At 33.4% G+C, this 13,997-nt stretch overlaps 1 protein-coding gene across 1 annotated transcript; it reads right to left on the reverse strand.

The window, feature by feature from the left end:
• Nucleotides 1–1,750: 1,750 nt before the first annotated feature.
• On the reverse strand, nt 1,751–2,578 carry LOC118753514. The gene has a single exon (XM_036488394.1). It carries the CDS (start codon nt 2,576–2,578, stop codon nt 1,751–1,753), a length of 828 nt encoding a protein of 275 aa, XP_036344287.1.
• Between the last annotated feature and the right edge of the window lie 11,419 nt (nt 2,579–13,997).

Raw genomic sequence — 13,997 nt, forward strand, 5'->3', positions numbered from 1 at the left:
CTTTTTCTATTTTATGCGATGTTGCTTTGACCAGGGTTTGAACCCAGATATTGTGGAAGTGCGCACTACTTACCACTACACCACAGCGGCCGACAAATATATATATATTCATGACCACCTTTGAGAATTATCGAAATCGGTTGACGTAGTCCGAAGATATCGAGCCCTAACCGCCAAAATAACGTAAGCGACATTTTTTTCAAAATTTTCTTTTTGATGCAGAAATATTCCTAGAGCATCTAGATGCATTTCTGCATCAAAAATAAAATTTTGAAAAAAATGTCGCTTACGTTATTTTGGCGGTTAGGGGTCGATATGCGGTAACATACATAGAAAAAAATAAAAATTAAATAAAAATGTTTGAATATTATTGTTATAAGGCCATAAAATAACAAAAACAAATAACTTAAAGGGCGAGCACACCTATAAGTTAAGCATTCTAAAAATGGATATATTAACAAAAACCAACAACCACATGATCAAGTTTAAATAGCACTGGAATAGCTGCGCTTGGTTGTAGTTGGCTTAACAAACGAAAAAGTGGAAAAAAGCAACAAGAATTCACAAGGCAGTGCGTAGGCAACTGGCTGAGTCAGTCGAATCCTACTGAAAGGAGTCTGATGAGGAAATGTGGTGATTTCCGAAATAGCTATCATTTCTATAATTTTTTCAGAATTATTGTTGCTTTTCCACAATAGTTTTTCATTAAAAAAAAAAACGGCCTCAAGCTCAATAAAAATTGTTGAATATAATTGTTGTAAGGCCATAAAATAACAAAAACAAATATAAAATATTCCGACGAACTGATAACCACCTCCTTTTTTGGAAGTCGGTTAAAAATACAAAGTTCGTACAGTAAACTTTCAACAAGCCATTAATTATATGAATTTTCTGGAAACTTCTTAACTTATGAAGTCACTTAAGCCAACAAAACAAAGCGACTAAACTTATTTCTAAAAGTTTAAATTGCACAAGTGTGCCAATAAAAAAAAAATTGTTATACGGGTATACTTTTCAACAAAGTTTCGCGAATTACTCGAGCCCAGAATTCTAATTATTATTGCGGCATTGATTAAATGGTCCACTGAAGTACGATAAACAATTTCAAGCTCCAATAAACTTAATTGAGACACTCTTTTTAAGACAATTAAAAGCCAACACTTATGCAAAAAAGTAAATAAGATGGGAAATAAAAAAAGTAAAATAAAAACCGAAAGTATTTCGAAAAGCAACTAGAATTAGGTAATGAGGAGGGAGTGAAAAAGCTTTGCCATTAAAATGTTCAAATAGCCTGCGAGCCCAATGACAGCGAGCAGGGATGGCACAAAATATGGCTAACAAAAGAAATTAAAATGCGAAATTGAATTGTGAGCAATTAAATGCTGAAGGCGAAAGCAAGTTAAATTTTATGGTAAAAGTTGTAATGGTTTTAAGGAAATTATTAGCTGTGCACGAGTAGACTGAATACTAAATGAAATGCGCGGCATAAAGTGGCATTAAGAGCTGTTAAATTAATTTGGAGCAAATTGAAATTCTGTAAGTAAGCGCCGTGCTGACCGCACTAGTTGCAGCGACTGGAGTTGTCGGGATTTTTTAAGCCAAGAGAAACTTCATTAGCCTAAAATAAATTTGATTTTCTAGGAGTTTATAAAGCAAAAAAAAACCTAAATATATATGTACATATGTATGTATGTATATTTTCCATTTATTATAAACAATTTGGACAAAGAAAAAAAACCAGACCCGCCATTCAACGCCCTATTTCCTTCGTTAAAGCAATTGGTGAATTATACTTTGGAATGACCTTTTGCTTCTGCAGCTCCGTCAAAGTCGCTTCAATGCTTTCCATCCGCTGTTCCAATGCATCGAACCTCGCCGATTGCATATGAAACATCTCCTGCAGCAGTTCGCGCATCTCCATACATTCATTAATAAATTGCCGCTTCTCGCTCAGGAAGCACACTTTTGGCACAAAACTTTCTTCCAGTTGCTTGTAGCAATGCTTCTGTTCGTCGATCTTTTTTTCCACGTCCTCCCATTCGGCTTTCACCAGTTTCAAGTATTGAAAACGTTCGTAGCAAACGCCAAACTCATGCTGTAATGTATTCTTCCAGGTGTCCAGCAAACAGACGGTTTTTTGCAGCTCTATAATCTCCCGCGACTTTTGACACATGTGTGCGCGTAAGTCTTCTATCTGATCTTTTGCCACATTGCAACAGCGTATAAGCTCATTGATTTGGCATTGCAATTTGTGATGATTCTTTTGCAGTGTACAGATTTCCGAATTGGCAGAGCAATTTAGTATGATCTCTGGATCGACGCAAGGCTCTCCTTCGCACTCATCGTCCATCTTGAGGCGCATCTGTAGGTTTTGTATACGCCGCTTCATGCACTCCAATTCGGCCATCACTTTGCAGCAGTCAAGTTCTTCTTGAACTAACTCTTCTTCGGCCTCTTCTTCTTCGGGCAAAGGTTCATCATCTGGTTCGTTGTCAACTTCGGATTGAGTGACATCAACTTCTTTCCAAACCTGAAGAGCCTTTGTGCAGGTACGCTTGTAGATGTCCAAATTGGGCATTTCGTACGGCGGTTGATCAATTATAATAATGTTTTATTTATTTTTTATTTAAAATTTAAAAGATGTGCTTGATTTTAAAAGAGGAGGAGATAATAAAAATTGTTCGAAATTCAAGTTTGTGTAGAAAATAAAACAAATTTTCAAAACTGAAATTTGGTCCCTGAAGCATTTAGTGAGGTACACAAAAATTTAGAAAAAAATACATTAATGGCCTTAGGGCAGATTTCTTAATAAGATTAAAGAATACTTGAAAATTGAAAGGATGATTTATTTGGCTGATCGATTTCATAAAGCCACTTTAAAGTTAAAGGTGCCCATAAAGGCTCTTTAGTTAAGTACCCAAAATGGAAATTCAAATGATATAAAGGTCCCTTTTGTAAGAAAAAAAAGTATGTCATCTTCGTAGCATAATTTCATATTTATGACAATCAGCTAATGCAATTTTGCCAAGATCAGCATTGTTATTTTCATTTAAATGAACCTTTTGTTATTATTCAATTGCTATTCTATTATGAAAACAATTTTTGTTTAAAGTTTAAATGACACTTTAACTAAAAGGGGATTTTTGTAAAAGGAACTTTAAGGGTTTCATTATGAATTTGGCCCTTATTCATAAAAAAAGTAAAAAGCTCTATATAGTGACTTTTTCATACAATTTTTCGATTTATAGAGCAGTTAAAGTCTTTGTTTTTATGAATTTGAGTGTAAAGCTACGATACTTCAGTATGAGCGTTTCCAGCGGAAGGTACATATACCCCGAAAAAATATAAGTAGAGGGCAATGAAAAGCCAGCATTTTTGTAGAAAAGGAAACGCCATAAGTCATAGATCTACCTTCAGAGGTAACATGTTAAAATGATAGTAAAAATGTTTGTTTTGTATCTCCTTATTATGAAACAGCATCTGTGAAGTGCAGAACATAAGCTTATTCAAACGAAAAAATCGACTACCAAAAATTTGGTTAATATCCCTTTCCGGTCAAATCCGTCCCTGAATATTAAAATTGTTCCTCTTAATTACAAGGTTTATAGAGCCTCATAAAACCAAAAGTAAAAACAGAAAGATTCAAAAGTGGTTTTGGGTAGCTTAGGGCTACCTCGAATTTGTGCAATATATTGTACAAAAGTCTGCAAAGGAGTAAAAGCACTCAGAAAAACTCAATAAATATTTCACTAAGTTTGGCGGAAATAACAAAATAATTGATTTTACTGCAGCTATATTGGAATGAATATATTATATCTTTTTAAGTATCCTTAGTTAAGATTTGCATTAAAAAATTTTAAATTTTCTCCATGAGAAGAGAATTATATAAAGAAATCTTGAAAAATTTCAGATACAATTAAAATATAAAAATTACAAATGCCTCGTTTTAATAAACTCTCCCGGTTTTTCTGCCTCCAGTATATAAAGAAATCAAAAATCTACCCTTTACTGCAACAACAGCGCACAAGCTCTTCAAAAACCACCCTGATTGCCTGTTCTACTGCAACCTTTGCGGACGTTTGTACAATATATTGTACAAGACACTTACAGCCTTTCAGTGCATATGTACAATATATTGTAAATTTTTTTGACCACTCGGGAAAAATATTTTAAATCATGATAGTTTAATTTTAGCATTTTTATGTGATTAAATGCTTTTTATATTTCCATACTATGTGCTTTTATTAGCGATTTTACTTTATTTTCACGTATTTTTTGTACAGTAAATTACCACAAATTCCAGTGACAATTTTATAAAATGGCCCGTTTTTAAAATAATTTCGAAAAAATATTTTTGAAACGTTTTCGATTTTGAAATTTACGTAAACTATTCGGGACATTCCAAAACTTCATAAAGTTTAATTTGTTTTCAAACATATTAATAAGATTTTTAGTTGCACGTTTCCAATGTTACAAAAATTAAATGTACAATATATTGTATAAATGCAGGGAAAGGGATATAAACAAAACTGTTGTTAATTATATTGTTGAATCATTGTTGAAAAAATTAACCAAGGCATTGTTAATATTAACCATAAACCACGTTGATTCCTTTTAAAGTTTGACCATATTAACCAATTTTTGGTTGATTTTTTTTCAGTACATGCACATAAATTGATTGCAAATCCCGGCTACATTGGAAGTATGTTTATTCTTTGTACGATTTTCATAGTTAGCTTTTATACGAAATTTCATCAAAATATATCCCATGCTTTCTGCGATACGCACTTTAGAAAATCTTATTTATATGGGAAGTGGATGCCACAGTGGGCCGATTTCCAAAATGTGTCATATTTATCATAGCTAGGCTAAAATATGCACATATACCAAAATTTCAAACTATTTATTCAAAACAATTCTAGGTACGCCATATTTATAAACCAATTTAATTTTAATATTGAAGTGAAACTTTCAAGTGGCTCAGAATTTGCGATGACCTTGAAATTTTTCTTGCTGACGGTGCTTGACATTCCATTTAAAAAAGCATTTCGAGCACACTTCATTTGGAATTGCATATTTGCACATTGTGCACAAATCGCCATTTGGAGTCCAAAATTGTCAAATTGCCATTAGCGGAATTAGAGGAAATCGTTAACCTGGCAACACTGATCGTGGTACACATTATAGCTTCAAATCGAATTTCTAAAAAGTCTCTCTCTAATTTAACCCCTTTTGTATTTATAATAAGTAAATATTGATATGAATAATTTGAGAACTCCATGCTTAAAGAGTTGATGTTAAATTTGTATACAAAGATATAAAATGATCCCAAACCATATTTGTAATAGAATCCATGAAAATGAACTTACTATTTTTTTGGATTATTATTAACCCTTTACTTGACAACTCTGCACTTAAATAGTTTAGAATTTCTACATAAATATTGAGACAAGAATTTAACGCGCAAATTTTCAAAGCTTTAATTAGATTTTCGCCCTTCATAATTGACTTGAATAAATCTAATTATATCAAGCGCAGGATTCTCTCAAGTTTCCTTTTGCTTTCTTTAAATAAATATGAGAACTAGTACTCAGCACTCAGTCAATGCAGCAGATAATGAACTTAAGCAAAGTGCCAGAACTCACATCGGAAGCATGCTTTTAGGCGGCTGACCAAGTTAAATGGAAAGTGGGGCAAATTTTAACTGATGAGTTCCAGTTGATGCCAATTTTAACCCCAAATTTATTAACGATGCACGCAACACTAAACAGACACACAAATATACATGCAAAAGCATTGAAAATGGGTGCAGATAATATTTCAAAACTGTTACACTGCTTGTGGACGTCGGTGGTGGATAAGCAAAGTACCCAAAAGACAGCAAAGGAAACCATGGTGATGATTTAACTCGGAGGCGGTGAGTAGGAAGCGGTATTTGAAAAAATATGAATGTTGCGTGCTGTGGACAGGCTGGGCGAAAATGATTAATGTAGAGGGTGTCGCTTTTCCTCCCCTTTTTGACTGGAGCTGTAATGAATTTTTGAACTAAAGCTTACTCTGGGCTACCAATTTTGCGAAAGATGGAACATGAGCACTACTGTGTATTTGGAGCTTAGGCATATTTTTAGAAAAAAAATAGGTTAAAGTTAAACCTTAAACATTTTGAGACCGTTCAGCAAAAATATGTTTTTTGTACACATGCATACATACATATGTATGTATGTAGATATTTGTATACGTAGTACACATTAACAAATATGCGCTGAAAATGAAAAATTGTTTCTATATTCATTTATTAAAGCATTTCAAATCCACGTTAGTTTCGTCATTCATCATTAAGATTTGCAAAAATTTAAGGTTATTTTAATGCTCCCAAAAGTTTTAAAGAATTAGGTTCCCGAAATGGTAAATATAAAGTGAGTGTTCACACCTGCCTGGTTGTCCTGTTCTCTGGTTATGTGGTTGTGCTTTTTGTTCAGTTCACGAGAATAAGATAAACTATAGAATAATAATTTTTAACCAGATAATCTGCTAACCAAGCAAGTCTGAAGAAACAGAATATATATGAAAAAATATTCTATCTATGACATTTTACAGACAATTTTGACCGTTGAAGACAAAATAAAGCCACAGTTACTATGGATGAGAGTTCTGATGAAATTTTGTTCTTACGATTTCGCCAGAAAAACTTGGTGCGTTTTTTTTTATGGTCACAACTTTTGTGTCTTAAAGCAATGGTCGACGAACAGGATGAACACTAAAAAAACGAAAAAAAAAATTTGTTCACCATCAGTTCTACCGAAAAAATCAAACCTACTTTAACCTCAAATTAAATATTCTGACGAACACTTCGCACCTAATCAAACCACCCCATCAGAAAATAGGTACTTGTTTGTTTTGAAGAGGTCTTCAGAATTCGCCAGAACAAAATTAATAATAAAGGGGGTGTTCCACCTCCCATACAAACCTAATTTTCCATACTACATATCTCTGAAACTTAATGGTAGAGTACTGGAACTTAGTATGTAAGCATGTATATCAAATCCATGAGTACTCGATAGAGAAAAATTGGGCCTTTGGAAAGGGGGTGTGAATCCAATTTATAAAAGTATAGGTAGAAATCAACTGCGGACGTATTAGTAAAACTTAAAGATTTTTTGTTGTGTTGGGGTTTCGGTCACGCATGTTTTGCTAGGAGGTTAATATTTCGTTGTAACGCAAATAAAAGCAATTTAAAAAAATGAAAAAATTTAAATCTAAGGTATGTACGTACATATGTATGTATGTATCTACTTGCATTCCAATGTCAAATAAGACACTTGCCCTTCTGCGAGGAAAAAAAATCTTCAAACTATTTTTGCGCAAGTAAATATTTCTCTTTTTTTAATTTTCCCTCAAAAAATTTAAACTCCTGTCACGTTCCTGCCAACACCACACATTCAACAGCGGTATTTTCATTTGAAAATGCATTCTCCCACACACCGCCGGCAGAGGCTAGCAAACGAAGCATCCAAAAGGCAGACAGACAGACAAACAGATATTCGACAATGAAGATGAATTCGTTGGATTATTCTTTGGAAACATGATGGCGTCTACAACTGATACAGATAAATTAAATTTGGGTATATTCGCAAAAAGCTCTACACTGCACCGAGCATCGGCCCTTCACTTTGCACCACGCCTGATTGAAACACCCTCACTCGTTTGATATCGCTGGAAAATTGTTTACATATGTTCGGCAGCTGGCCGTTCCTAAGTCTTTCCCTACCCCTCCCCCTGCTTTTCCGAACTTCACTTGTCCTCAGAATTCCAACACGCATCGGATGGAAGGACGTGCCTGTGCTGCAGCTCAATTCAGTTTCATTTTCGGTTTCCCATTCGAAATATGATCACGTACTCGCCCTTCGACTCACTTACTCGTTGGCGCTGCTGCAGGGACTACATACATACATACAGCGGGCAATCGTTGCAAAATAAGTTGTTTTCCTATTCTCAAAAATGCCAGCTGTTTTTGTGCTGTGGCATTTACTTGCTTGCAAAGATGAATCTATCATGTGACCATGTGACAGATGACGCACTTAATTTGTTTTCCTAAATAATTTGTTGTGCGAAATGATGCAAAAGTTTGCAGCACGCATGATAAGAACTAAATACTAAGTGGGGTTGTTGGTTGTCTGATGATGTTGTTCTTGATTTTCGGTAATTTCTTATTTTCTCTGAGTATGCGGAAAATATTGTTTGTGCGAAATTTGAGAAATTCAACCATCGCGGAACAATGGAGATCCTGATGGAGTTTTGTTTTCTATAATAATCGTGACTAATTCGGTCACACTTAAATGATTTATGAACATTTTTATCTCCATCTCGTAAGTTTACTGAAACGACGCCATATTATAAAAAATCTAAAAGTTTAAATGTTTTTATCCAGGTTAAATATTAAAAAAAAAACAATATAAATAAATAATAAACATACATTGTACAAACTCGTAAAAAATGTAATCGCTAAATCCAAACTTGGGGATACAGTTGTCTTCTAACCTAGATGTATAAGTGTGAAGCCTTCTGATTTTATCAACACGCAAACTCTCCTTTAAAAAATCATACTTACAGTGCAAATCTGGCTAAGATATTTGAAAGTTGTAAGCAGTAGGCAAGATCGTTTGAAATATTCCGTATATTTTGACACGAAAGTCGTACAAAAAAGCTTCCTTGCAAACGTTCATGGTGAGCAGCGTTAGAACTTCGCTACGATCGTAGTAGATTCGCTACAATTTTTGATGAAAATTAGAAATTTGCTGCGCTACTACGCTTTACCTACGATCTACTTGGGTTTTTTTTCCCAAATAATAAAGAGCACTTATTACAGTGTCTGAACTCTTTGTCTTAGGGCCGATTTTTCAAGTAGCTTTTAAAATTTATGTGGCCTTCAAATACATTTTTCGCGAAAAAATACTACACTTTTTTTTTCTTTTAATAGAAGAGGTCAAAGAGTGATTGGCTTCCAATTACAATGTACGTATGTAAATAGTAATCCAATGCTAATTTTTTTAGAAATTGGTTTTTCATTTTTATTGGTGCTTCATTTGTTTAAGGACTCCCTGAAATTGTCCGACGAATAATTTTCTTGCACCCTTTCAGTAATCCTAGTTAAAAAAAATGAACTAACGTTCACCAAAAAAAACCAGATCTTAGAATTTTATATCAAAAATATGGACAATTTTTACGTTGCTATTCCTTTATAGATGCTAAATAGTATAGTTGCAGGACACTATTAAAGGCTATTGTTCTGCATTATTTTATTTTTTTTAACTATAAAAGGCAAATTATGACGAGCCAATATACATAAAAAATATCTACTATGGAATTTTATTTTCTGCTACGCTTTTTCACTTCATTTACTCCAATTTAGGCTTACCGTAGTTCTAATCCTGATGGTGAGTCCCAATGACCGAACGTTCAGAGCACTAGCATGCTATTCGAGAGATCTGAGTTTCCATTCCTTGGGCATGGGATTTTTTATACCTTTCGTGATCATTAAATAGCATTATAACTTTGGTTCGATGTGTGTAAGTACCAGGAGAAGACAAGAGAGACCCATACATTGTATAACTACTTTTAGAGATGTTCGACTGAAATTTGGTGATCAGATGTATTTTTGTAACGTATAAATCATAAACCGGAACTGGAAAAATCGGACCACTATAACATATGTATACCGGCTGATTCTATTTCAATTCATGCAGGGTGAATGGGTTCGAAATTCGAAACCAAGTTTAATACGATTTTTCATGTTTTTCAGGGCAAATAAAGAAACACGTATTTTTTTTGTTGCGAAAAAAATCGTTGAGTTACGCGCATCTGAAAATTTTAGGGCAAAGTGTGGTTTAAGAGAAAAATGGCTGATAATTTCTTTCTAGTTTTTCAAAAATCTATATTTTTCAATTCGGTTTTTTGATTTTATAATGGTTTTTGGTGCTCTTTATGTGAAATTTGAAGAATTTCTAAAATTAACAGAGAGACTAAATTTTCTCAAAAACATCATTTTTATTTTCTAGAAAATACGTTTGTGATTACTACAACATATGATTTGATAACTATGACCAAATAATATAACAATTACCAAAATCATGAGTTGAGAAAAACATTTTTAGTTGACGTAACTAAACCCTTTTATCAGTGTAGATAAAAAAGGGAACTTTTTTCAATAGGTTAGATATCCGCTAAACGCCCGAAATTCGTAAGATTTTTTTTCTGAAAATAGAAAAAACTGAATATTTTGGGTAAATTTATAAATTGCTGTTCGTGTGTTACCACATAACTCAAGCACGGCTCGTTTTTATTTTATTTTGTTTCTTTCTACCTGTAAAAGGTTCGTAAAGAAAAAACTGGAAAACCGATGTTGCCAGATATCTGAAATATAAAAAAAAGAAATTTAAAATAGCCGCAGTAATGCCATTTCACTGAGAATGTATAAAAAAAATTTAATATAGGAAAAAATTTAGATAGGGTTGCCAGCATTCGAAAAAAATGTTAATATATAAAAATGTATTACTGTATCAACCAAAAGTTAATTCAAATATGCCACAATAATTCTATTCCACTGCAAACGTATGAAAAAATTTAAACAGTAAAAAATTTGCATAGGGTTGCCACCATTCGAAAAAAAATTCGTGTCACAGTGTTTGTATTCAACTCTTCCGAAACGGCTTGACCGATTTGTATGAAATTTTGTGTGTATGTTTGGTAGGTATGAAAATAGGTGGTAAAGTATATTTTATACCGCTAAGTGAAGGGTCGTAGCACCTCCCGTACTAACCGAATTTTTCTTATTGGATATCTCTGGAAGTGTTCATGTTAGAGTACTAAAACTTGACATTGAGGTATATGAAATTATGCTGTATATTTCTGGAAGTGTTCATAGTAGAGCACTGATACTTGGTATGGAGATATATATAATCAATGGTGTAGCTATACAAAAATTTGGGTTATTTGGAAAATGGACGCATGACGCACCTCCTATACAAACCAAAATTTTTCATACCGCATATCTCTGGAAGTGTTCATGGTGGTGCACTGGAACTTGGTAGGGATATATATGAAATCAATGACATACTTATGGAAAAAATGGATGTTATTGGAAAAGGGGGCGTGGAACCTGCCATACAAATCGAGTTACTGCATACCTCTACTACTCAAATAAATTTTTCAAAGGGGGCGCGGCATCTTCCAACCGTACTGAAACTATTTCCTATCTTTGGATGTATATGGGCAAATCTAAAAAACAGGTAACCTTAGTGTTATTTAGCTTTATTAGCTACTGTAATCTAATAAAGCTGGTTGCTTTTGGATATAATTCATTGAGGTATACTTGAAGCCTCAAAAAAATTTGGATCAATAACTGCATAACTTTTGAATTATAGGTTCTTAAATAAAAAAAAATAATTAAACAAGTGAATTTTTTATGTAATTTTAAAGAGGTGAACAACTAATTATGTCATAACATTTGAAGCACACCATATTCTGATTTGAAATTTAATAGGCATTTAGCACTTATGTGTACACTTCATATGTAGTCGGTAAGATAAGTGCACAAAAAAAAAACCGAAATGGCAAGAAACTCAAAGTTTAACAATTTTCAAAATTTTCGCTTTATCGTGTAAAGTTTTTGAAGCATTTAATTTTAAGAATTTCTTAAGTATGTATTGTATTCTACAAACAATTACAAATAATTTGATACCTTAGCAAGAAGTGTGTTTTCACAATAAACCAAATTTTAAAGATAAAATATTCTCCGATCTTGAGCGCAATTTATATTCCAAAAAATTATTAATTGAAGACACATTTGGAAAATACGTCGAAACGATCTAAATATTTCTATAACTACTAGTGTTTAGGCGCATCTGCTACCACCAGGCGCCTAAATACATGCTATGTACTGCTGCATGTGCAAAAATTTCCTTTATGCAATTTATGAAATTTTTCCACATACACTTCTCAACTGCCATGTAATTGAACTTTCTTAAGTTTTAATTAGATGGCACTTCAATGTATGAACGGCTTAGTCTGATGCATCCTCCGGACACTGTTCCGGAGTTTTTTGCGGACTCTGTTTGACTTACAATCATGCAGAGGTGGTACTGTAGCCACTGGCCACATTGCCTACCCACCATTTTTGAACCAATAACATTTTTTTTTTTATATAAATACATATGTACATGCAAACATACTGGTCTCACCTCTCACTGAGTTATTCAAGTATCCTTTATAAAATCGGCCGCTGTGTTGTAGTGGTAAGCAGTGCGCGCTTTCACTCATCAGCATCTGGGTTCAAGCCCTGGTCAAAGCAACAACGCAAAAAATATAGAAAACGGTTTTTCTTAACAGCGGTCATCCCTCGGCAGGCAATGGCAAACCTCCGAGTGAATTTCTGCCATGAAAAACAGCTTCTCATAAAAATACAATCGCAGTTCGGAGTCGGCATAAAACTGTAGGTCCCTCCGCTTTGTGTGACAACATCAAGGCGCACACCACAAGTCGGAGGAGAAGCTCGGTCAAACACTAACATATGTGTAAGCGCCAATCTATTATATTATTTTTATTATAAAATTGCATATACCTGTAAAATGCTTCAAATAACTTTTCTCTAGAAGTGTGTAAAAATCCTGATATACTAATTTTAATCATGCTCCTTTTTGTAGTCAGAATATTTTTAGCGTGGTATCAAATAAACTTTTCTTCGACGATCTCTCCACTTTTCGATATAGCTGTACTTGAAACTTTGCTTAAATTTTAATTGTTTTATCAAAAACTCCCTCGGTTTGTAAGATATTTTACTAAAATTTTTCACACGATTGTATTTTAATATTATCTTCACTATCTCTTAAAATCATTGAATATGATAATATATGGCGCTGCATTGGCCAAAATACTGAGTCTTCTTGTTTTCAGGCATCAAACCTATTGGAAAAAGTTATATTTTTTATGTAGTAACCAGAGCCAAATTTTCAAGAAAATAAAAAAATACGTTTTTGAGAATATTTAGTCTTTTGATTTTTACAAAAATGGCCGCCATTTTGTTTATTTTAAAAATGTTTAAAATTTTCACGCATGCAAATATATAGAGCATCGAAAACACTTCTAAAATCAAAAACCGAATTGAAAAATATTGATTTTTGAATAAAACTAGAAAGATTTGAAAAAAAATGTCAGCCGTTTTTCTCTAAAGCCACACTTTGCCCTAAAATTTTCGGATGCTCATAACTCAGTGAATTTTTTTCCCCCAAAACAAAAAAATACCTGTCTCTTTATTTTCCTTGAAAAACATGAAAAATCGTACTAAACTTGATTTCGAATTTTGAACCCATTCACCCTGCATGAAATAAAATAGAATCAGCCTACTATATGTAGCTCCGATACAACTAATTGTTCAGACAATGGGTTTTTGTTATAACTCCTCCATTTAGGCAGCTAGGAATATGAAATTTCGACTTTTTTCACTCAAACTCAGAAAAAAGCTACACTAAAAATAAAAAAGGTTGGGTCACTATTGCCTCCATACAACTGTTGGTTAAGATATGGAGTTTTACCTTCATTTAGACGGCTAATACCGGGAAATTTCATAAGCTATTTTCTAAATAATCATATAAAGTATACCGGGAAAATCGTCAACATCGGTACCGTATAGCTATATACATATGTATATCTCCTAGATATAGCGCTGATTGTTAATAAACAAGTTTCTAGAATATATAACTCCTTTATAAAACCATCATACACAGTAGCGAAAATCATTTAAATCGGTGCTTTACACCACTGATTGTTCCAATATGAGGTTTTTTTTATAACTCCTCTGTCTATGTATGCAGTGAAGGCAAATATTTTGTTAAGCCTTCTAAGCAAAAGTTTTCTGATGTTCATGAAAGGTATGAAGCCTTCGGCATAGCTGAAGATAGCACTGTCCTTACTTGCACACCTTCAGTGCATATAAGAGGTATATT

Source organism: Rhagoletis pomonella, unplaced genomic scaffold (assembly GCF_013731165.1).
Source record: "Rhagoletis pomonella isolate Grant_MI unplaced genomic scaffold, Rhpom_1.0 Rhpom_scaffold_02551, whole genome shotgun sequence".
In the NCBI taxonomy this organism is placed as follows: Eukaryota; Metazoa; Arthropoda; class Insecta; order Diptera; family Tephritidae; genus Rhagoletis; species Rhagoletis pomonella.

What these genes read in the sequence shown, in the direction of transcription:
- LOC118753514 (XM_036488394.1), bottom strand. Translation starts at nt 2,578, where the DNA reads ATGCCCAATTTGGACATCTACAAGCGTACCTGCACAAAGGCTCTTCAG.